The sequence below is a fragment of the Siniperca chuatsi genome, linkage group LG9 (assembly GCF_020085105.1).
Source record: "Siniperca chuatsi isolate FFG_IHB_CAS linkage group LG9, ASM2008510v1, whole genome shotgun sequence".
Lineage (NCBI taxonomy): Eukaryota > Metazoa > Chordata > Actinopteri > Centrarchiformes > Sinipercidae > Siniperca > Siniperca chuatsi.
The window spans coordinates 16,330,250-16,353,636 of NC_058050.1; the positions used below are offsets into that span (position 1 = coordinate 16,330,250).

The 23,387-nt window shown below is 40.5% G+C and overlaps 1 protein-coding gene across 1 annotated transcript; it reads right to left on the bottom strand.

Moving 5' to 3' along the window:
* Positions 1 to 100: 100 nt before the first annotated feature.
* zmp:0000001114 (suppressor of tumorigenicity 14 protein) lies at positions 101 to 21,971 on the bottom strand. The gene is made up of 19 exons (XM_044207657.1): positions 21,720 to 21,971; positions 15,521 to 15,668; positions 13,057 to 13,217; positions 11,938 to 12,008; positions 11,333 to 11,505; positions 10,584 to 10,619; positions 9,671 to 9,899; positions 8,198 to 8,337; positions 7,938 to 8,041; positions 7,415 to 7,524; positions 6,921 to 7,051; positions 6,334 to 6,438; positions 5,677 to 5,784; positions 5,205 to 5,318; positions 4,607 to 4,726; positions 3,941 to 4,121; positions 2,800 to 3,068; positions 2,092 to 2,228; positions 101 to 1,955 (listed from the first exon to the last, which is right to left on the bottom strand). Exons 1-19 carry the CDS (start codon positions 21,744 to 21,746, stop codon positions 1,794 to 1,796), a joined length of 2,526 nt encoding a protein of 841 aa, XP_044063592.1. The 5' UTR covers positions 21,747 to 21,971; the 3' UTR covers positions 101 to 1,793.
* Between the last annotated feature and the right edge of the window lie 1,416 nt (positions 21,972 to 23,387).

Genomic DNA, 23,387 nt, shown 5'->3' on the forward strand with positions numbered 1-23,387 from the left:
TGAGAAGGGACAAGGTCTCACAAGACATGCATTTATTATGCACAACATAATACAAAACGAGACCTCATCAAAGACAAATGATACAGGTAATGCAATTAGGTACTGAGAAATCAGATAAAAGATGTTTATTATCGTGACTCTTTAGTATAAAAACATATACAAACACACAAAAGAAAGGTTATAAAGTATGTCCATAATCCAAATCAGTCACAGTGTACAATGCTCAATAATAACAATATTTCCTCTTCAATAAAGAATACTTATGCAAATCTTTGGTTTGCTTATCCAGGATACAGTATTTTAGTCAGAGATGAAGGGAAATAGAGTTTAAAAAAAAAAAAAAAAAAACATCTAGTCCAATCTTAGATTTAAAAGTCGATTGAGTTGGTTGTGACCAAAGAGCGGAAATTCTCATAGGGATAAGAACTCATTGCATTGTTCTGGCAACTAGTGAAAACCCCCATTGGTTTGCTTTGCCTCTCAAATGTGTGTGACTGAAGACCCCAATCACCCTGAGTTTAACTAGAGACCTGTGCAAAAGCCAACTGGATCTAATCATCCTCCTCCGCCCCCCTATTTTGAATATCACATTTTGGCAAGGCATTCACAGACCAGGCAAGGCCAGTAAGCATCTATAAATATGTAAAAAATACTGATCTAGGAACCCTGTTCAGATCAACAACAACTTCAAACAACGTAAGCATCAATCCGGTCTCAGATCAACAGTCTTCACGCACCATGTTAGTGTTGGTGCCTGTTTTAGCCCACCGACAACAAATCTGGTATACTTAACATTACTGCTGGCCATTTTCCCAAAGCAAACTGTGGGCTTTTAGATTGATTGATGCATTTTTTTTTTTTTTTTACCTCCCAGGCAGCTTCTGGTTTTCATTCTAGTATGATATGAAAATGCCCCTGCATATTCAGTCTTTTTTCTTTTCTCATTCTTTTGTTTTTGTCTTAACTTCTGTTATCACATGATGATGCAGATGTCTCTACAAGTTGATGTTTATACTTTAGTGATAAAAACTGAGACTAATGGCTGTCTGGTAGTTAAAAAAAAAATCATTCTAAAAATCTATGCTATGGAAAATGGTCAGCAGTAATGTGAGAGTGTTTTGTAGCAAATCTGCTAAAAATAGTGGTTTGGTCCTTTAAGATACTTTATAAATAAAACCCCAAATTTATATCTATCTACAGCATGAGCCCACTGGTGAAGTGTGACATTCATCCCAAGAGGATGAAGGCATCTCACATGTTTAGAAATACACATTACTAAGGGATATTGTATTCAGAAACACACACACAGGAAAAATGGTGTAAAGTGTTAATATTCTGCATCCATCATAAAATGTAACATTGGGCAAATATTGGTAAAATAATTTCCAGAATATGCATATTTCATTATTTGTACACAGGGTATATTCACCAGCAAAACATGACAATATTGATGGGGGTAAAAGACACTGAGCTGATTTACGCCTTTAAAAACTATACAAAATATGAGTTGATGTGGTTTATGTCTAAGTAAGTAAGTGTGTATGTGTGTGTTTGAGTGTGAGTGTGTGTGAGAGAGGAGTGGGGAAAAAGAGGGTTAGCAACCAAATGAAGTGCTTTAAGTCATTCATGTGAGTAGCTGGGTCCATACAGCAGTATCCTCAGTCTGCTGCTAAATGAATAAATCTTGGAGAGACTTGTCCTGAATCAGACTCAAATGTTCCATCTCCATTATTTTTAGCACATTGACGTTGTTCCCCACTCTGCATCCCTCCCTTTGCCTCACATCATCATCATCAAATCCCTGTCTCCTTCCTGATCCACTCTCTCAGCTTGGTGACACGCGAGTAGACACCGGGCTTGTTCCGACGAGCACAGCCCTCACCCCAGCTCACGATGCCAGCCTGGAACCACTTACCACTCTCCTCGAAACACACCAGGGGGCCTCCGGAGTCTCCCTGGTGGGGACGGTCAGGGCAGAACAGTTATAAGATTAGGTTTGGATGTGAGAGCATGATAATTATATAGGTGTGATTTATAAATCAGTCCTTTGTCCTTTTATTCTTTTCTGGAGAACATGTTGCACCGTCTCACCTGGCATGCGTCAACTCCTCCGGCCAAGAATCCACTGCAGAGCATCCTGGAGGTGACTTGGCCCTCAGTGACCATGTTACACACCGTGTCGTTGATGATTTTCACGGATGCCTTCTGCAGCAGCTGTGCCTTTCGACCTGATAGAGCAGGACAAAGGGGTCAGCACTCTGCCACGTGACCTCTGTGTTAGTCACAAACATCAAAAGGTGTTAATGGGCTGGATTAGTGTTAGCTAATGAAGGTTTAAGAGGCTTCCCAGGAGAGCCGACGTCTGTCTTGATATATGGATATGGAGGAAGGCTTAATGGAATAGAGCAGATTAGAAAAAGATGAGAGAAAAGGGAGGGAGGGTGGAGCAGAAGAGAAGTATGTCATGTTCGGAGAGATAAAGAAATGGGAGGGGCATTAAAGGAAAGGAAGAAGACAGGATGAAATGAGAAAGAGATGAAGGGAAGAAGAAGGAAGCAGGCAGGGAAAGAAGATGAAGGACAGAGATGAATAGCTAATTGTGAGAAGGATGGGGGAGGAGTGGGATGTCTTAAATTTGATGCAAGTTGGATATGCAAAAAAGAAAAACAATTGTAGAGTGGGTCACCCATAATTGAGGAATAACAGTATAAATATTCAAAATAAGTATAATAATCAGTTACAGTGAAAAACAAGAAATGACTACAGTTCTACCCATAATCACCAATTTCTGCATAATACCTCCTTCTCTGAGCACGCCCCAGCCTGTGACCCAGCAGGACATGCCTGCAGGGAAGACGTGGGAGGAAGCGGGTAGGCAGATGGGTTGGATGGTGTTGGTGAACTCCAGCGGCGCGCTGAGCTCCAGCAGTGCAATGTCATAGTCAAAGGTCATCTGGTTGTAATCCGGGTGGGAGATGATCCTCTTCAATAGGCGGAGCTGTACGCCATCCTGCTTGTACTGGTCCTGCATGCCACTGTAGGTTTGCCAGTTGGATGCAACACGGTTCCTGTGGTAGCATGTATAGCATCATGGGGCAAAGGTTATGTTTCTGTACACACATGAACCAGGATGGGTGGATGCAATATCATGAACATGTGTGCAATCTAATCCAACACAATAGCCCTGTGGCACATGCTACTGTAAGGCAGTTTTTGTAGAGACTGTAAGCTCAACAAAATGATAACAGCTATCAACATAAAGCAATAAAATATTACACCACCACAAACTACATCCTCTCTAACAGTCTCTACAAGAACCGAACATTCTAAGCTACAAAAGTAGTATTTGCCACCATTATTGCATTGGATTGGATTAATTTTCATGTCACCACCCCTGTACAAAAACATGCTAAATTACACACCACTTACGATGATATATGACTGTAAACAAATTCTTTGTAGTGGCTTGAATAAGTAATCTGGAAAACGCTTACAAATTAAATAATGGCATTGTGTATAGCAAATATCAACACCAACTGTGAAACTGAAAATGAACACATTCCCTGCTCAGTAACAACAGGAGGCGGCTCAGGTCAAACAGCATGGTTAGTGCTCCACCTACAGGGCACTCTGATGACTACAGCTGTGTGTTTGTGTGGATGAGATGTAAATGTAGCGCGCCCCCCCCCCCCCCAAGGTTCTTCTGAATTAACTGCATCATCAGGGGCTAATTTTCAGACTTTGCCATTTGTATATAAATGGTCCTCTGTTGCACACAGTTTCACTTTTTTCCAGCAGAATGCGTGTGAGAATATTGAATAATGAGATCTAATAAAATGTTAAATAATGCAGTTTATACACAAAAACATATGAAATGGACTGTGTTACATATTATATACAGTATAGTCCTGCTCTGTGCATGTGTATGAGCGTGACTCACGCTAGGTCGCTGGTGACAAAACAGTGGGAGGCCGAAAGGAGCCACCTGTCAGATATGATTGAGGCACCACAAACGTGGCCATTGGTCTGGAAGTGAAGGCTGACCTGCCATGGCCACTCCCCCAGCTCAGCATTCTGCCCTCCTACGATGCGGTTCAGCTTATAGGGCCTGGTGCCACAATCTGACATTCAACAGAGAAAATAATGAGAGGAGGGGCGTTGGACGGTGAGTGCAAAATACTAGTTGAGACTGGCATGAATGATCCGAGGGAAAAATCTGAAAATGAGATTAAGTTGACTTGAAGCCATCATGATGCTGGCCTTGGCTGTGAATGACTCTTTGGAATCTTAATAAGGCACACTGGCATATTAGCTGATCAAAAAAGAAAAAGAAAATGAAACACAGACACACCCTGAGGCTTAAATGGAGGGGGAAAAAAACAAAAAACTTCAGAGATGACGAGCTGCTTTCAAAGAAGAATGAAATAAATAAAGCAGTCAAGGCCTGGGGCTCTTTTCTAACAGACAGCCCAACACGTAGCTCAACAAGCTCTGCTATAATCTATTTGAATGACAGTGGAGACATTAGATCCACTTTCAGCTGTTTTAAAATAAAAAATAAAAAAAAAGCTGAATTTTGTAAGGCGTGAAAGAAAACATTTCTTACCACAGCTGGCCTCGTCTGAGCTATCAGAGCAGTCGTCGACACGGTCACATTCGGCATTCACCTTGTTGACACATTCTTTGTTCTTACACTTGAAGCTGAAGTCAGAGCAGATACCCGGAGCTACAGTGGGGAGGAGACAGGTCCCAAAATCAAAACACATAGCGTATTTCAATCAAAGCATTAGAGCATCGCTAAGTTTAACCAGTAAAATACTATGCAATCAGTGAGGCTTCAAAGTGAGGCTTGAAAGCACAATGCATAGTGATTGAGGAGCAGATTGCATTGATTGGGGGTATTGATTGGGGTTGAGGTCTAATATCCCTCTTTATTCACAGAAGTGAAAATCAAAAGGAAATGCAAGAGCGCCCTCTGTGTGTGTGTGTGTGTGTGTGTGTGTGTGTGAGAGTGAGTGAGTGAAAGGGAAATTGATAGAGTGAATTCGAGAGTAGGAGGAAATGAGAAAAAGTGCTAAAAGAATGTGAACAGAGGAAAACACTTTGGATTCTTCAGTGCAGCATCTTTGTAAAACCTAAATCTTTACTGAGCTGTGGATGAAGGTTAATTGCTTTATGGGAAGAGAATAAGTGGTGCCACTTACATGTTTTACAAGAGGCCTCGTCACTTCCATCTTCACAGTCCTTCTTACTGTCACACACAACCTCCTGAGGCAGACAAACCCCGTTACCACAGCGCCACTCATTCTCCTCACAACCTGCAATGAAACATGGTGATGAGGAAATTATAATAAAATAAAGATGAAAGCTTGAATAAGAAGAAGGCAAGCCAATATGTTTCAGAAGGACATTAGCGGTGCAGCCACGGTGGACATTAACATCTGTCTCCATTCGTCTTGCGTGTATTACACATGATTGAGCATCTGGACGGATGCTGAGCACATTGGGGAAGGCTTCAAACAAACTCCATTACTGATAAAATAATGACTGCACGCAGCCCAGGAGTCAGTGACCAGAGCATTAGCAGTGATGTGCATTTAATGTTGGCACAATTAGCATAGCATTAGATAGAGTTTGTGTTCCCTAAAATGCGCTTTAAGAGACGGGAATACTTACTGCATTGTTTCTCATCGCTCCCGTCTCCGCAGTCGTTGTTGCGATCACACACCCAAAGTCTCGGTTTGCACAAACCATTCCCACAAGAAAACTGGTCCTTCTCACACTCTGAGGCAATAGAAATGCAATGTATTAAACAATGCAACTGAGGAAGATGTACATATGGGTGATTTAAAAAGGCTATGTTCACAGATAGATAAAAATATAAATATGTAAATGATGTTGTGCACGAGACCATTTTCTTGGCTGTTCACAGTGAATAACTTCTGGAGTCTGGCAACTTTACAATGAGATTCCAGGGAATCACTGCGCCCGGAAATAGTTCCAAGAAATAGTCCCATGAAATATTCCCGTACATAACCCCACAACTCGTCCTTTTTACAGATTTTGTTACCTTTGGACAGAGCCAGGCTAGCCGTTTCCCCCTGATTCCAGTCTTTATGCTAAGCTAACTAGCTGCTGGCGATAGCCTCATTAATTTAACAGGCAGACATGAGAGTGGTATCAATCGTCAAATCCACCTCTCAGCAAGAAGGCAGGTAAGAGAATTTGCCAAAATGTCGAGCTATTCCTTTAAGGAGGCTATATGAAAGAGAATGAGAAATGAGGAGGGGAGAAAAAGAGAAAAAGTGCGGTTGGGGGGGGGGGGGGACTTACGGCACTTCAACTCATCGCTCATATCACCACAGTCGTTCCAGCCATCACATTTCAGTTCTTTAGCGATGCAGATGCCAGAGTTGCAGGCGAACCTGTTGGGGCAAGCTGCTCACAAAACAAGAGAAGAGAGTGAGGGAGCAGAGAAAAAAGGAAAGAAAGACGATGACAAATTGAGCGATAGGGAGTGACAGTGTATGTTCACAACATCCATCATGTTGCCAATGCTTGTCCCTGTTGATCAGAGCAATTATAAATCCATTTCGTTCAAACTGGGAGACAACATAAAAGAGCGGAGGGTATTGAAAGTGGAGTGCTCCTGGACTGACAGTGGCAAATAAAATGGACCCAATAAACAAACTCTCTGGTGATTAGTCTAGCTCTTGACTTTAACTGCCGCAGTTTCTAAGCCTCCATCACTAAACAGCTCTATTTGACTGTCAGCTACCATCTCAGTCTCTCAGACTACACAGTTACTCCCAGTGTCTCGCTCTGTAATGGCAGGCTATGAGTGTCACTGTCACGTCGCAACATTTCACCCATCTCACCAAGTGGCGTAAATGTGGTACAAGACAAGACTTTTAACTCACGGTCTGCGGGATCGTAGGCACTGTACTCGGCTCTGAACCCTTTGTCAGTGTAGGACTTATCAGAGTGGAAGCTCACATCTAGGCTGTTGGTATCACTGGTCAGAGCCAAAGAGGACATTTCTCCGCAATACCTGTGACACAAGACCAATGTTTAAAGGAAAATTCAGGTTTATTATTTATTACTCTGTCATCGAAACCACTAGAATTACAAAAAATAAAACCAGAGTGCTCACTAAAGTAATTGCCGAGATCAGAGAAAAGGGCGACATCGCTGCAACAATATACACAACAGGTCAAGAAACATGCAGTCAGACAAGTTGTAAACAAACTAACAGTTTAGTTAGATCATCTAAAAGATTTTATTTGGAGGCAAATATGGCAAGCGCAGTGGGTCAAAGTTGAACCAAGAAGTCTGCCTGTAAACTGTGATGGATGTTTACGATAGACAGTTTAGGGTATCATTACGGTGTCGTGTAAATGAGTTAAAGTATTACTTGGTGCCCGCAATCTCCACATAGTCTTTGTGACACACACGGGTGTCCACCCCAGGCTCTTTCATGCGGAACATGGTGAACTTCACCCGCACCTTCATCTCAGTAGAGACCTACAGCACAGACGAAGAGGCGATTGGTTCATAAAAACATTGTGTGTAGGTGGAGGAGTGACATGCATGGTAAACAGAGACATGTATTTGTATCCCACGTAAATGTAAGCAGACAAGCTGCAACACACCCAAACGGGCCGTGGGTGCACACATGCACGTGTAGAGACACACACACACACACACACACACACACACACACAAGCAAAAACAACACACAAAACACTGCAGCTCAGCTAGAGCTGCGGCAGCAACAGCAGTCTGACAGATGAAGATAGAAGAGGTACTGAACAGCTTGGCTTCTATAGTGCTGCCTCAGCATTCCTCTCATGGCAGGCTGAGGATGGTGGAGGAGGAGGTGGGTGGAGGGGTTTCAGGTAGAGGAGGGGGCCAGGGAGAGGAGCAATGTTGCAAACCTTGATGGTCCACTTGCAGTCCACAGAAGGAGGATAGAAGCTGGGGTGAAGTGGGGAGGTGAAGACTCCTTTGCTTTCAGAGAGGACGCCACCACAGGTTTTCCCTGAAAAGAACACATTATATATTCATATATTGTGCGTAACACGTTATCATTTGTAGTATAAACAGAACTAAACAAATCTAGGTGTACTACTGTAGATATAGTACAGAATGCAGCTGGAAAATGGATGATGTGAAGTGCTGTGAATGTAATACTTACCTTTAGAAATGGGGATGGAGCTGTATTTGGCCTCGAAGCCAGGCCTCTGGACATCACTGTCAGTAATCAAGTTAATCAGCATGATGTTGCCGGATGACACCACCTCCAGAGGGTTGGAGGGGGGCCTCTGACCACACTTCCTATGAGACAAGGATGAGTAGTCAAGCAAGATGGTGCACAAATCAGGTACGATTATAGAATCAGAAAAAGGTGTTTGCAACAAATTGTAGTAAGCATAAGCTGAATGTCTGATGCATTTACTGAATGGAGTTTTGCCTTTCCTTAGGATGTGCAACACTTGGGGAACTCAAATCAAACTGTAATTTCTTTTTAGTCAGAAGCACTAAAACATCACTTCAGCAAACAAGTTTAAGAAAAAAATTATTTGAAAAGAAATCAATAGATAAGCAGAGAGAGGTACAGAAAGCGATAAATAAGGAGAGATGTGCCAGCACTAGATAGAATTTGCTTAGGCAGAGTTTCAAAGTCAAACATTAGATACATTAGCAAAAAGTTTCACCACTGCTGGCGGCAGAACAATGGAGGTGTGAATGACGCTGCAAGAGCAGCAATACATCTACCTCCTTTAGAATAATGTCATTATAGAGTATTATATTATGGCTCTCATAAACCCCATGTCACCTTGGATAAAGCTGATCGCTCAATAGCTTTATAAAAATTTTATGCATCGCTTGATAACGCATATTTGTTTGGCAATGGTTTCAGAGTCTGAAATTGCCTGCAGCTACAACTGATGTTGCATTCAGGAGCCTGTAGTTTCAGAATCATAGCAGAACCCCCCCAATAGACAAAGTGCAATTACACACAGTGGCATAGCAGGATTCAGGTTGGTACCCATCACAGATTTGAAAGGAGAGGTCTTTTTGAGTCAACTCAATCTCGCTGAGGTCTCAGAAGTTAACAATAAAATGGGACATGCAGCACTAAAGGCTTCAGGGCCCAAAAAAAATAAATAAATAAATCACAAATCCAGTGAAAGGAATAAAGTGGAACATGTTTTCCACCCACATCAAAACAGCTTTTACTCCTAAATCCCTCTGCAACATTTCAGTCAAATACAAAGTGATTCCTAGTGGTTGTCCTCTGGGAATCATGTAGAACTATATTTCCCCTCTCTCTGATCGTCAAGGCTAAATAAATGAGACAAATGTTGGTTGAGCCCTATCAAACAAACCCTGCTAACCAAGGTTTAAGGCAAAATGATTTGTGTGAAAATTTGATGTACTGTAGGAGCAAAAATTAGTCAATTTTCTGTTTTTCTTCTGAATAAAATTCCTTTCGGGGGGAGGCATTAGTGCAAGGAATACTGCACGGCACACTGCAAGAAAATACTGTGATGGTAAAACCTGATCCATTCACAAAGATTTCACTTTAAAAGAGCACCAGTATGACCTTGTACCATGGTCAACATGCTTCCCAAACCCTCTGGACATTCACAGCCCTATGACTTACTCTGTGATGGCCTGAGAATCATCTGGACTCAAAGAGTCATAGATGAAGACAAAGTCATCATGGCAGTCATCCTCGATGTGGAAAAAAGGGAAACTGACAGATATTGCATTGTCCTGTGAAGCTCGGATTTGCCACTGACACCGAGACGTGGGGGGGTAGCCTGTGGGGTACCCTGGTGATGAAAATGTCTTCACTGTTTCTTCAGCCTCCAGACGGTAGAAACACTCATCTGGGAATAACAACATTGGTTATATCATATCATACAGTGAGCATAGACATGTGTAACTTGGCAACAGTTATTTATAGCTTGTGAATCAAAATCTGATTATCATCATCATGTTCTGTATCTTCTGCTCATTTTAACCGCTGTGACTGTTTTCTTAAAAATAAATTTTTTATATATATATATATATATATATATATATATATATATATATATATATATATATATATATATATATATATATATATATATATATATATATATATATATATATATATATATATATATTTATTTTCTGTTTTCCTTGGAATACATTTTTAAATCATGAAAAACAATGACTTTGCATTACAAATAACACATGTGAACACTATCTAATTGTGAGTTATTCCTTCCTTTATCCTACAGATGTATTTAAAGACAGATAAATGTAAGGATAGTACAGCTACTATGGTAATGTAATGCAGTCTAATCATCCCAAGGATATAAATCACCAGACAGTGTCAAAGAAAAGTGTCGGGCTACTGACTGACTTGCTCTGGCCTGATACAGGGTTCTCAATCTCTGACTAGAGCAGCATATGTACAGTACAGGCCAGGCCAGCCATTCGTTACAGACTGGCAGGAGGGTGAGCATCTAGCCAGCTGGAAAATTACAACTGCGAGTGATTGAAATGGGACATGTTGTACTCACTGGCTCTGGGGTTCCTGGCCATGCGAGAATCTGTGGCTGGAGACAGAGAGAGGGGGAGAGAGAGTGGTAGAGAAACAGGAGGAAGTAAGAATGGATCACTAACATTGGGAAGCTGATAGAATTTGATGCATGAGCCTAAAATATTTGGGTTGCACATTTTCTGTTCCATTTCCCTGCGGTTAAGAGAACTGGTAGTGGTGTGTAGCTCTTTCTGCTCCAGCTCACCTTGCCCTACAGCAGCAACCCATACATCTCTGTCTAACTATCTGGGACAGCAACATCAAATCATACCCACAGAAATCATTTTAAAGGGGACAAAAACCACTGAGTCACAGGGCCAGCGCTTGGCTGGTGGCCAGATGTGGACAAACGCAATGTGAATGCTGAGAAGACAGAAGGAAGAAAAATGGCTGTCTCAAGCCAGGCCAGGGCCCAGCTAATATCATTAGAGGATCCAAACAGCATAAAATGTGCAATCTCAGATGCAGCACAAGCAGAGAGTTCTGGCTTATCTGTTATCATCTTATCAGCACAACTCAGAGCGAGCTCCTATAATACAAATAGAAAGCATAGAGAATACCAATGCTGATAGGAGATGACAATGACCTTATTCAGATCTGTATTCATAGTGCTTGATCTTTGCTGATTGTTAAATGTCATTATCTGGAGCCATCTGTAGCAAACACTCAGTTGTCCCCATCTTTCCGCACCTTAGTGTGACCCCCCCAGCTGGCCCTGGTGGTACCTACCTGAGGCAGTGATTTTACTGATCTTGATATTCTTGTGGTTCAGCACGCTGCGCTGCTCCTTAATGCTATTCTCCAGAGTCTGCAACACTCGCTCCTCTGAGAACCTCGGCACAATCTCCAGGTTTTCGACCGGAATATCAAACTGGGACCAATAGTAGGCTGTCACACCCTCACTGGTATGAGCAGAAATAAAAGAGAAATGGATGGAAGGAAGAGCATAAAGAGACCATTCAGTAACAAGCTTCAACATTCAAAAAAAGCAACGACTAGTGGATTTGGATTACTGTATCACAGAAATCTAGCAGTAGCTGCATGCTCTGTCCACACCCTGTGTAGTAGAGCACTATCACACAGGCTGCAAACTGTTGTGATTTACTGCTACTGTTAGAACAGAACTTTACAATACAGTGCAATGCTACACACACACACACAACTAGGTATGATCACAAGTCAACTGACCACATCTAACCTTGATTTTGGTTGTTCTGGGAAATGAAAGTTTTTTTTATTTTTGTTTTATTTATTTATTTTTACACATTCAGTTTTCACAATCTGTTCAGCACTAACAAAAAAAAAATTAGAGGAACTCAAGATCTCAACAGTACCTGAATGCAGTGACCACAGACGTAGTGTAGTATTTTGCGAGTAATGGATCTTTCTTGTAGCTTTCCTCCAGCTGTGTATAGAAAATGTATTTCTACTGAAAAGAACATGCACATGATCTCTGCTTGTCTGCCTAAGAACAAATTAGCATGTTAACATAAAAACTGCCTTCCATGAAAAGTACATCACAACGGGATTCACAAATTAACAGTCTTGCCTTGAGCTGCAGTGAGCTGCGAACTCTATCAGACAAGGCTGCAGTCATGCTGTGTGATCTTAAATGCTGGTCACTACCATATTTTATGCATGCACAGTGTTATCCAACTTCAGAACAAGTGCTTGTTGTGAAAAAGGTAACTTCAAAAAAGGGGAAAGAACCGGCTACAGAGGAGAAGCAGGTTTCATTTGTATGGTTTGTGATGAAAGCAGAAAATGACATGGAGGAAGAGGAAAAGGACTGTTCAAAGTGGTCAATTATCATAAAATAAAATATCAAGACCAGTTTCAAAATGGCCATTTCTCAAGTTTAAGTCAGCAACATCAAATATGAACCCATTTAAAATTTTACTAAACCAATCTAGGAGACACAGTGAAGATACGATTTTCAAGGACTCCACAGACAGGTGGTGCTAGAGTGGCAGTGTAAAGTTGTGGGACAACCGGTTAAACATCTATCTCCGAGGTGCTTTAGCCCAGCATTGTTTACTTGAAGCCATACTCCAGTTACAGTCCACAAGTTGTACCTGTCATGTATCCTAGATCTTCCACTCTAATCCTCACCTTACACATCCTCACTTTTACGCTTTTCACTGAGAAAGTGTACGCTTGATAAAAGCATGTTGATAGCAAAAATTCTTAAGTGGTACTACAAACATCTCCACTGCCTAACAGTAGGAGATGCTGTTGAGGGACTTACTAAGGGAAAAGGAGTGTTTCAGTCCACCCACGCAAATGTGCCTTCAGCAGTTTCTGTGCATTGGGAGGGGCATTTCCACGATAACAAATAACATCCACAACTAATCCTGAGTGTAATACTCTGCTCAAAAATAGTTAACAATAAACAATTTAGATGACAGTAAGGGAACAAAAATAGGAAAGTCATCTTTGGGTGTCAAACTCACAATTGCCTGCAGGTTGACCGCCAAATCCTCGAATGCGTTGCTGTCGGTATCCTCTAGATTCTGGTCATACGGTATATCAACCAACTTCATTTGCCCACTGAAGACCCGGACTGATGGGCTGAGCTGCTTACTAAGGCTGGTTTCTGAATCGGCATCTTTAACTTGGAGGAGAAAAGAGGCAGATGAGAGTTAAGTGTTTGATCAACAAAATGCTATAAGATAGCTAGCTGCCTTTGATGAAATTGGAGACGTGGGGGTTTTAAACAGGCCTTGAAGCACTATTTTAAAGTTTTACACAGTGTGATCTCATACCGAGAAGACAGTTTGGCTCTCAGAGCAATTAAAACAGCCAGTTGAATCAAGAGGCTGTTTATCAAGACTTCAGAGGCCTTTTTAAATCAGATGTACAGACGGGTGTCAAATTAAAGGAAAAACCAACATAAAAGTGTTTTAGTAAGGTGTTAAGCCACCACGCATCGCCAGAACATCTTCAATGCGCCTTGGAACTGATTATACAAATCTCAGGAACTCGACTGGAGGGATGCAATACCATTCTTCCAAAAGATGTTGCCTCATTTAGTGTTTTGATGATGGCGGTGGAGAGCGCTGTCTAACAGGTCGGTCCAAAATCTCCCATAGGTGTTCAAATGGGTTGAGATCTGGTGACTGCGATGGCCATAGCATATGATTCACATCATCTTCACACTCAAACCATTCAGTGACCCCTCGTGCCCTATGGATGGAGGCAATGTCATCCTGGAAGAGACCACGCCCAACAGCATAGAAATGTTTCATCATAGGATAAGGGTGATCACTCAGAACAACTTTGTATTGATTTGCAGTGACCCTTCCCTCTAAGGGGACAATAGACCAAAACCATGCCAGCAAACTGCCCCCCACAGCATAACCGGATCCCCTCACTGTAGGGATCAAGCTTTCGGGCCTGTACCATTCTCTTGGTGTACACCACACATGCACTCACCCACTTGTCGAGAATACGGTGATGGATGACTCATCTGACCATATCACTTTTTTCCACATCTCTGTAGACCAGTGCCTGTGGTTTTTGCACCACTGAACTCTCAAATGTGCATTCATCTTTGTAATGAGGGGTTCACGCACTGCAACCCTACTATAATTTCCCTCTCTGTAATTGTCGACGGACTGTTCTTGTCTGATCACGTCCTGCATTGACATTCTCAGTCACCTGAAGACAAGATCAAATGTGCGCTGTTGACAACAATTTCCGACCCTATTTACTGATGTCTTTCCCATAGATCTAAATGCATGTCACTTTTATCACTGTTCCTATTGAAACACTAGCCAGTTGAGCAGTCTTTTTCAAAGTCATCTTTTCCTCTTGCCATCTTGATACAAAAATCAGAATCAACTGGGCCTGCTCAGCAGTTTTATACCTGCCACAAGAGCATGATTTGATGCTCCTTTGGCTTCCTGGGTATTATTATCACCCAGGACCTCAGAGAGCTGATGTTCAGCTCCCTCACCAAGAAAGCACAGCAGAGGATGTACTTCCTGCAGCAGCTGAAGAAGTTCAACCTGCCAAAGACAATGATGGTGCACTTCTATAGCGCCATGACTGAGTCCATCCTCACCTCCTCCATCACCATCTGGTATGCTGCTGCCAGTGAAGGTGATTGGCTTCAATCTACCTTCCCTCCAGGACCTATACGCTTCCAGGACTGTGAGGCGTGCAGGAAAGATTGTGGCCGACCCCTCCCACCCTGGACACAAACAGTTTCACACACTGCCCTCCGGCAGGAGGCTGCGATCCATCTGGACCAAAACCTCATGCCACAAAAACATTTTCTTTCTGTCTGCAGCCAGCCTCATCAACAAGGCCCAGGATCCCCACTAACACTGACTCTCATACCCACCCAAACCCCCACTTATAGTACAGTATACTCACACTGTAACCTTTTGCACATTCCTGCACAAAATTACACACACACACACACACACAAATTGCTTAATTGTACTATGTAATGCATCTGCATTCGTTATGTTTCTCCACTCGTTTATTCAGGTTTTTCCTTTAATTTTTCAACTGTCTGTGTGTGTAAATGACAAGGAAGCTATGACATTTTCGCCGTTGCATTATTAAAAAGGAGAAAATCGGAGCTGTCAAATAGGCTAATGCTAATGAGAAATTACAAAGTCCAAACAAGCCGCTCTTACACTCTTATATCAAGAGCTGTGCCTTAACAGCAAGTGGAAATGATCCACTTTACAGTTTCTGATGTTATGCCTGTCTTGGCAGTAACTGATTTCTCATTTCATTCTATCAACAGTAACACTGATTTATGTACAAAAATGTCCAGAGAATATCCAGCATCTCATGATTTTCTTCATCTTTAAATTTAACCACACATATAAAAGCATAGTACCATATTTCATGTCTCCACACTGGATATTATAATAGAGGAAAGCTTTCAACTATACTCACAGACAAACAGCCAAACGAGGAACGCTGCAACAGCTGCAAGGATGAGAAGTGCCACAAGAACCCCGATCAAGATGCCGACCTTCCGCTTTGATGGCACCTTCTCTTTGCTGGTTAGGAAGTCAATCCGCTCATGATTGCCATTACGGCTCTGATGCAGAGAAAGAGCAAAACGTAGTCAGCAAACATGCAGCAAGTATGCCATTCTGCATGCAGATATCATTTGCTCTAATTACACTGTGAACAAAGGAGAGAAGTGTAAGTGTAGTGCTTAAGATGAACATCAATTACAGTAGCAAACACTAACCTCTGCTTTAACCCAAACCTTAAAATAGATCTGCAAATTATGCTACAAGGATCGGCAACAAATCACATTTTCTCCTCATTCCATGCAGATAAATAATGCAGGGTAGTTAGTCGGGAACCTCCAAAAGATTTGTTTGGTTATATGCATCTATACATCACACATAAATTTATTTGCTTGTAGGATGATTACGTCAGCCACATGCCGTTGTCCTCACTGAGCATTTACATAGGATTTTGGAATGGCGACATAGATGGGATTTTCTATAACTGCAATTAGAGAAACAACACTGTAAACACACTAATCCCATAAAAGAAATGATATCACTGCCCGTCATACTGAGATTTTGATCAATGTCTAAACTTGTTAAAACTCTAGTAGGGAAACATCTTTGACCTGTTGCCATTAACAATCGATTTCTATATTAGCCTGAGTATAATTGAGGAAGACAGGTTGGGGAAGTTTGTACTTGAGGAACAGATTCTTTGCAAAACAGTGTAAAAACAAACAAGAATAGTTTTACTCCTAATATGTAAGTCATAAATGAACAGCTGAACTATGACGCAATATCGGTAAAGGCAACGTGAAACGCCTTAAACTACTTTCCAAGAGTGACAAGTTCAAACAGGCATACTGTATACGTTTGCAAAACTGGCAAAGCCTGTTCAGTAAATGTGACAGAGCTCCCACACTCACACCTACATGTACACATACATACATCAGGGATGTGCATGATAACTAAGGGAGACCTTGTAGAGATTATGGACATGGTGCTTTAGGCAATGTGTGTGTCTGTCAATACTGTATGTGTGTCTGTTGTTGAGATCACTCAAGTGGGAGGATGAGAGAAAGCCTTCAGGCTGGTTAGTAATCAACACACAATGAATTCAGTGCCTGTAGCCCCTGAGTGAAGAAGCCCAAGTGCCATTAGGGATGGAGAATCACTTTGGTATTAAATCAATTTGTCAGATGTGCTGTCCCTTAAGATGGGGGCTCAATTACATGAGTCTAAGTGATAACCAATGGCAATTAAGGACTATTCTTACCCAGCTAGGGCTTCCACACATGCTTTCTAATTGGGATCTCTAACAGCAATCATGGGCCAGAATGAGGGAAATCATTAGAGATGGGGTCAGCAAGTGCTCCAGGGTCTCAGTCACCCTGATCACAGTCTAATAAAACCATTACATGCTCTTCATCATATCTCATTCTTCACTCCTAGAAAAAAAAAAAATACTATCCCATTTTAACTATGTGTAGCATTTATTATTTTTTATTAAATGCCAGCTCAGTGTGCTATGCCATTGTTAAACAGGAAGTAGTGCCATCTGTCTCTCACTGAGTTATGAAGAAAAACCACAACAATGCTGACACAAACTAAGAAAAAAAAGCTGTTAATAATTAACAAGAAAAACAATCTGAGCTGCAAAGCAGGCTTCAAGTTTGGTATAGTCAAAAGTATGATTCTGCAGTCAGTTGCTACAGAGCATTTCTAAGTAGTCTAACCAGTTTGACAAGTGGGAAACAAGTTAACACTGCTGTGAGGTGTGGCTTAGGAAAAAAAATAAAAGCAGCTCACACTCAAGCAGAGTTGCTACTATGTAATTTCAACACTGGTTCTTATTAACAAAAATTGATTTATACCAATCCAGATCTCTCGTGAACCTCCTTGGCTATACCTTTGAGGTACTGGCACTTTATTATTTATTTATGTTTACTGGACTATGTACATCTTGATTTTTTACAAAATTATAAATTTATTGGCTGCATTTGCTAGTACATGCACAACATACTATAAAATGCAAACAGTGTGGGAGTAGTCAGAGCTAGTGTCACCTGAACCATTTTCAGCATTTAAAAACCTCTTCTAAGGCCTGTGGAGTTCTATTAGCTTCAGCTTAGAGCTATTAGCTCCCTATGCAGCTTATTTTCATTTCATCAATTAGTCGGGTTCTGCCCACATTGAAGGGCAGCAGCAACACCACAGTTGATTCTCTAGACCCTAGTCTTTACTGGGTGTGAACGGCATGCAAGCAATATGCAACCTGCTTGTCTGTTCACGCAGGTGCAGCCCGATATTCTTTCTCTGATAAGTTGACCATACCTATTTTGTATCAGTTTAAAAATTTCAAAATGGATAGTTAACAAAAAAAATAATAATAATCATCTTGTTTATTCCACGCATTCTTCTTCCTTGTCAAAACCTGGCAACCTACATTACCCATGATGCAACTCGATGTGGGTGTGTGCTAGTAGCAGCTAATACAGCCTCAAGCAGAGATGAGGAGCGGGCTACAGAGGTCCGGTAAACTCACTTCCTTTTAACTCCACACCCCCAAATTTTCTCATTTTCAAACTTGTAGTATTCAGCCCCAATCGACAACACAAAATATACTTTATACAACATTTTTCACATATGCAGTAGTACTCCCCAAGACTGGTAAACAGACTTTGAAGTGCAAGTTCCCCTTTAAAAAGTTCCCATATGCCTGCACTCACCAGCACTGATCTGACCTATCCAAACAAACCAGCCCGGAGACTGTAGTCAAAAGGGCCAATCAAATACAACAGCCAATCCATGTAATTTAGGCTACCGTGGCCTCATATTTACTTTTAGTGAACAAACACCTACTTCTATCTCTTACCTGACAGTGGCTGTAAACAGACATTTAGCAGTTAGCCTCTTATACCGCAGCATCAGCCAGGCGGCTGTGTGCGAGGGAGCGGTGCTACAGCCTCGTGGCATACTACAACCTTGCTGCTCAAAGTGGAGCTAGGCGGAAGGTTGGGAGCAAATTGACAAAATGCTCCTTTACTGTGTGAAACTGAATATAACTGAACATAGTTAAAAACACTGTTAAAGACTGAACTTGTCAATTTTTTTCAACAGTTCATCTGAATGCATCATTCAGTGAGTCAATAAGAGACGTGACATTAACACCGCATTCAATGAGTAACTTCCTTTAAATCAGTTTCAACATGGCTGCCCTTGAAATGTGGCCTGAAATGCAAGAGAGAAGCACTGAGGCCTTGCTTGAAGAATTGCTTACTGACTCCCGCTGAGTCAGCACATAAACAGAGAACAGACTGACTACATTAATAATAATATTCCCATTTGATCCAGTATCTAAGACTGACCTCATTGTCTGTGAGAAATCAAATATTAACAATGGAAGAAATGTTCATTTACGAACAGTTTCACTCATGCCACTTGTGTAGTTTAATCTCTGCCAGCTTTCATAACCAAAGGCGTGGCATTACAACTTTAAGTAGATTTTTATTAAAATGTACTGTATTTGGTAAGTGCTTCTGTTATATTTAAAATGTTTATATAAAATGTTTTTTTCAGTGTAAATTGTAAAAAAACAACAGTATATCCATCCATATCCTGTACAGTATGTAGTATATGTCATTGAGTTTCTTAGGTTAAGTACTATATCACAGTCTGCCACAGGAATAAATGCAAAAGCAAATAACGGAAATAGTTCAAGCAATAAACTGTGGTGATGGAACATTTGGAAGTGACTTACTGTAATTCTTGTGCCGCTGCAAATGAATTTGAAAGGCACACACATACAAATCCAGATTTCATACTTTCACCTCTCAACTTATCTTACAGATATGATATACTATAAATGTATGGTATTAGATTTCAAACCTAATTAATACATGATGTAAATCACTTTGTGTAAGGCCGTTTGCTGAAACATTCACAATATCTACTGGGTTATTGTTTTGCCAACATGTACTTTATGCCACAATACCTACTTCTTCACCATCACAAAGCTGGACAAATACAGAATGTATTTATGTGAATGCATTCATGTATACTTTTGACACCTACAACAACCTTTTATACAAAAGACAATACTTTTACTGGATCTTAATTCATGACAATACGCAGCTCATCATTTCCTTGGGGTAACTCACACACCTTTCAAAAAAATTACCTATATCATTTTGAAAAAAGGAAAAAGCAGTACTTGTTTTGTTAGTTTCGCTGTGTCTTCACAGAAGTAGTAAGAACAAATACCACTGTAAATACCTTACAGTATGGGGCATCCCTTCACCTCTGAGCTGGGAGATGGTATTTATAGATATGGATACTTTGATAACAACAGTTTTTTCCTTGTTAATGCCAAACTACATTAAGAAAGAAAAACATTTTTCTTGCCTGAATCCTGTTAATGTTTGCTCACATTCTCAGCAGTACACATACTGGTACACTGCAGTGTGTATTTCCCCAGGGGTTAGGACTGTTTTCATGAAGCTGTCAAATAAAAGGTGGTAGAGAGCTGATGAACTTCAGCAGCACGGGCCAAAGCCTTGTAACCATTAATGAGTCCCTTTGCAGAGTGACGTTCACCTTTGGCTGCCTGACACTATTTTCTGCCCACATCCTCTACTGGTATTTCATTCATCTCAAACAATACTGAATTATGTAGCAACAAGAATTGTATGGTGGATATTTACATAATGTGTGCATGCGCCAGGAGAATTTGACCTATAAGTTAGGCAAAATAAGCTTTTGGCAGTTTCCGCATCCTATTATTACTTATTACACTTCAAAAAGCAATTGTTTGTGATTTTTTAAAAGAGGCTGTTTTGGTTGATCTACTTGTTGATGGTCTTTACTGCCTAAAAACAATTGTATAAAAATATACTCATGAAATGTGTTATTCAATCAATAATTATTCAACATGTTTCATTAAGAAATATACTGTAGTTGTTGTGAAAGCACACAACAACTACAGCCAATGGGAATTAAAATATATATTATCTGAATGTGACCATCTGCTGGCAGATGTGCTCCTGTCACACCACACCTTTGTGTGGGGGAACAATCTGATTCTTAGAAACACAAGTGGAAACAGTTACAATGTGACTCAGCCAACTGAGGCCACATAACTCCTCAGTTTGGCTGAGAAACTTTATAGTTAATATTTTGGAATTTACCAAAGTAAATTACATTCAACCAAATTAAAAAAAAGGAAACAAATGTCTTCATTACAGTCAACAAAAACAAACAAAACCAGTAATGTAAATACCACCTATTAACACTGACAGTGTGTCTGGACTGAGGTTTTATAGGCCTCTATCCTGCCTTCTGCATGGGGATCAGAGATCAATTCTTCTCAGTAGAGTATCTAACCAGATCCAATTCACAGGTTATGAAATGATGAGTGGTAGGTTAAAAAAATAGTTCACACACCTATATATGAAGAAACCCAACTTCAAACTAACAATCTTCTTTAAAAGGTGAAGATCAATGTGAAGTCAGCAAATAGCATCCAAGTTTTTTTCCCCTATTTCATCTGACTTCACATAGCTGCCTTTGTGACTGAAAAAAAATACTTTGTTTGTTGACATGTAAAAGAGATAAAGCACAACTTGGAAATGTAAAGTTAAAAAAAGATAATTTAACTACCCACATTTCCAACACTTATTTTATATTGTATTTAGTGTGTTGTATTATTCATTGAAATATCTATTTCCTCTCTGATGACAATGTAGATGTAAATGAATATCCTTTGTATGACAGCACACTGGCACCACTGAGGACTGATATTCAACAGTAGTCAAGTGGTCCTAGTTGAATATTTCATTAAGATATAATAATATAATAGAGGGAAAACTACATCTTAATATCAGTGTTGATCCTAGCATGAGAGAGGCCCAAAAACATATACAGAAACGCTGTCAAAGGCCAAAGCTATCAGGGTTTGAAATGTCTGTGGGAGTAGGCCTAATCGTGAAAACGTACACAGACACGACTCCTTCCGAAAACAAACTTGCTGTGTGTAGTAAAACTGCATGTCTCTTAGTGAGAGAAAACATCGCACATTGTCAGTGATGTCAAGGATAATGTGAGGAAACGTGAAAGTTGACCAAACTTACGTCGTATTCATATCTGGCGGAATGCATCTTCCAAAAACGCTCCAACTGAAGTCTGTTTGTACCTCGTTACTATGTTGCCCTTCACAAGAGTGCTGCAAAGTTATAAATAAAAAAAAACTACATGTGCAGTCGTGTCAGTGGCTTCTCCTGTGTCGTCGCGAGCTGTGAACGCTGAAGCACCTGAAACTAGCTCTTCCTCGCACACACCTATGCTATAGGCCACGCCCTAAATACCTGCCGCAGCTGCATTGTAGATTTCAGAACCCATTCTTCTCTCACTTGCTGGAGGCATCTAAGAGGAAGTTGTTTTCTTTATTTCCACACCGTGTGTTCCCCCTGCTGACCATTTGCGGATGTTGCTGCTAAGACCAAATCATGGTCACAAAATCATATTTTCTGCCTTTTTTGTGTGGATTATTTAGAAAATATATAAATTATAAGCTTGAATTGCAAATACGTGCAAAATGTAGACTATACAGTAAGATTACTTTATGTACTGTATATACAATACATTATACTTAACATAAGGATTTTACGTTACAAAGTAATGAAGTGCATGTCCTGATGCTTTACAGTATTTTGGTATTTCATATTTGCATTTATTTATTGACTGAGTTGTGTTTATTTGTTGCTCTAATAATGAGAGTAGGGTATACAGTTGTGCGTTAATTTTGTCTACAATGATGGAAATTCCAGATGCCCTCCAGAGGTTTTGTGTGTTTGTGTAAGGCTGTTTTTCTGTACAACAGTTTCTTCACTAACATAAACAGACAAATGAATGAATGAAAAAATGTATTATGAACAGCATTTGATATAATCCAATCCAATACAACAGCACGATACAATACAGCCTTGAAGATGACCACAGAGTTAAGCCAACACCTCTCATTTTCATATTTCATAAAGGTTGTATTTAATGACGGGCTGCTTCATCGGACTGCAGAAGAACAAGAGTTTCTATTTTTCACTATGTGTATTTGTTCATCTGCTATCCCAGTGCTTTCTATCTACTTGGAACTCCTCATCACAGGCTTTGGCCTTAGTTTGGACATGAGTTGTGAGCAGTTCAACCAACAAGGGATTTTCCCCTCTCAGATTGTTTCATTTGAAGAGGTTTGAAGGATCCAGTATTTCACAAGAAAAGAACAAAAATTAGAGTAAAGTCAAAATATAACAATACAACAGCCCCACAGTACCTTGAGTTTCTAATGTTCTGTTTTTGTTGAAACTGAGAAGCATTGATTCAACTTTTTACATTAATTTGTGGAAGGGGGAAAGTTTCTCTGAGCTCACCTTAAATCTGAGTATGAGCATGACTTGACTGCTTCGACATGACATCACAACTAATTTGGATGCTAACTGTGGTCACATAGTGTGATGTGAAAACCTGAAGCTCCCAGCTTACACTGAGAACTGACTTTTCAGTAAAGCAGGAGACATCTTGTCAAGCAGTTCAATTTTTTAAATAAAAAATTGTGAAGGAGTTGGTGTAGTTTTAAGATTTTCTAACTATGTAATTTTTTGTGGGGAAACCATACCAGACAAAAATCATTATTCAAAGCAGAGTATTTTATGTCTTAAAACTTGTGTGGAAGGAATCTTTAAGAGTTTTATTCTCTGAAGCAGCTCCAGGATGTTTCCCTAGATGACACCATCATACAGTCAGTC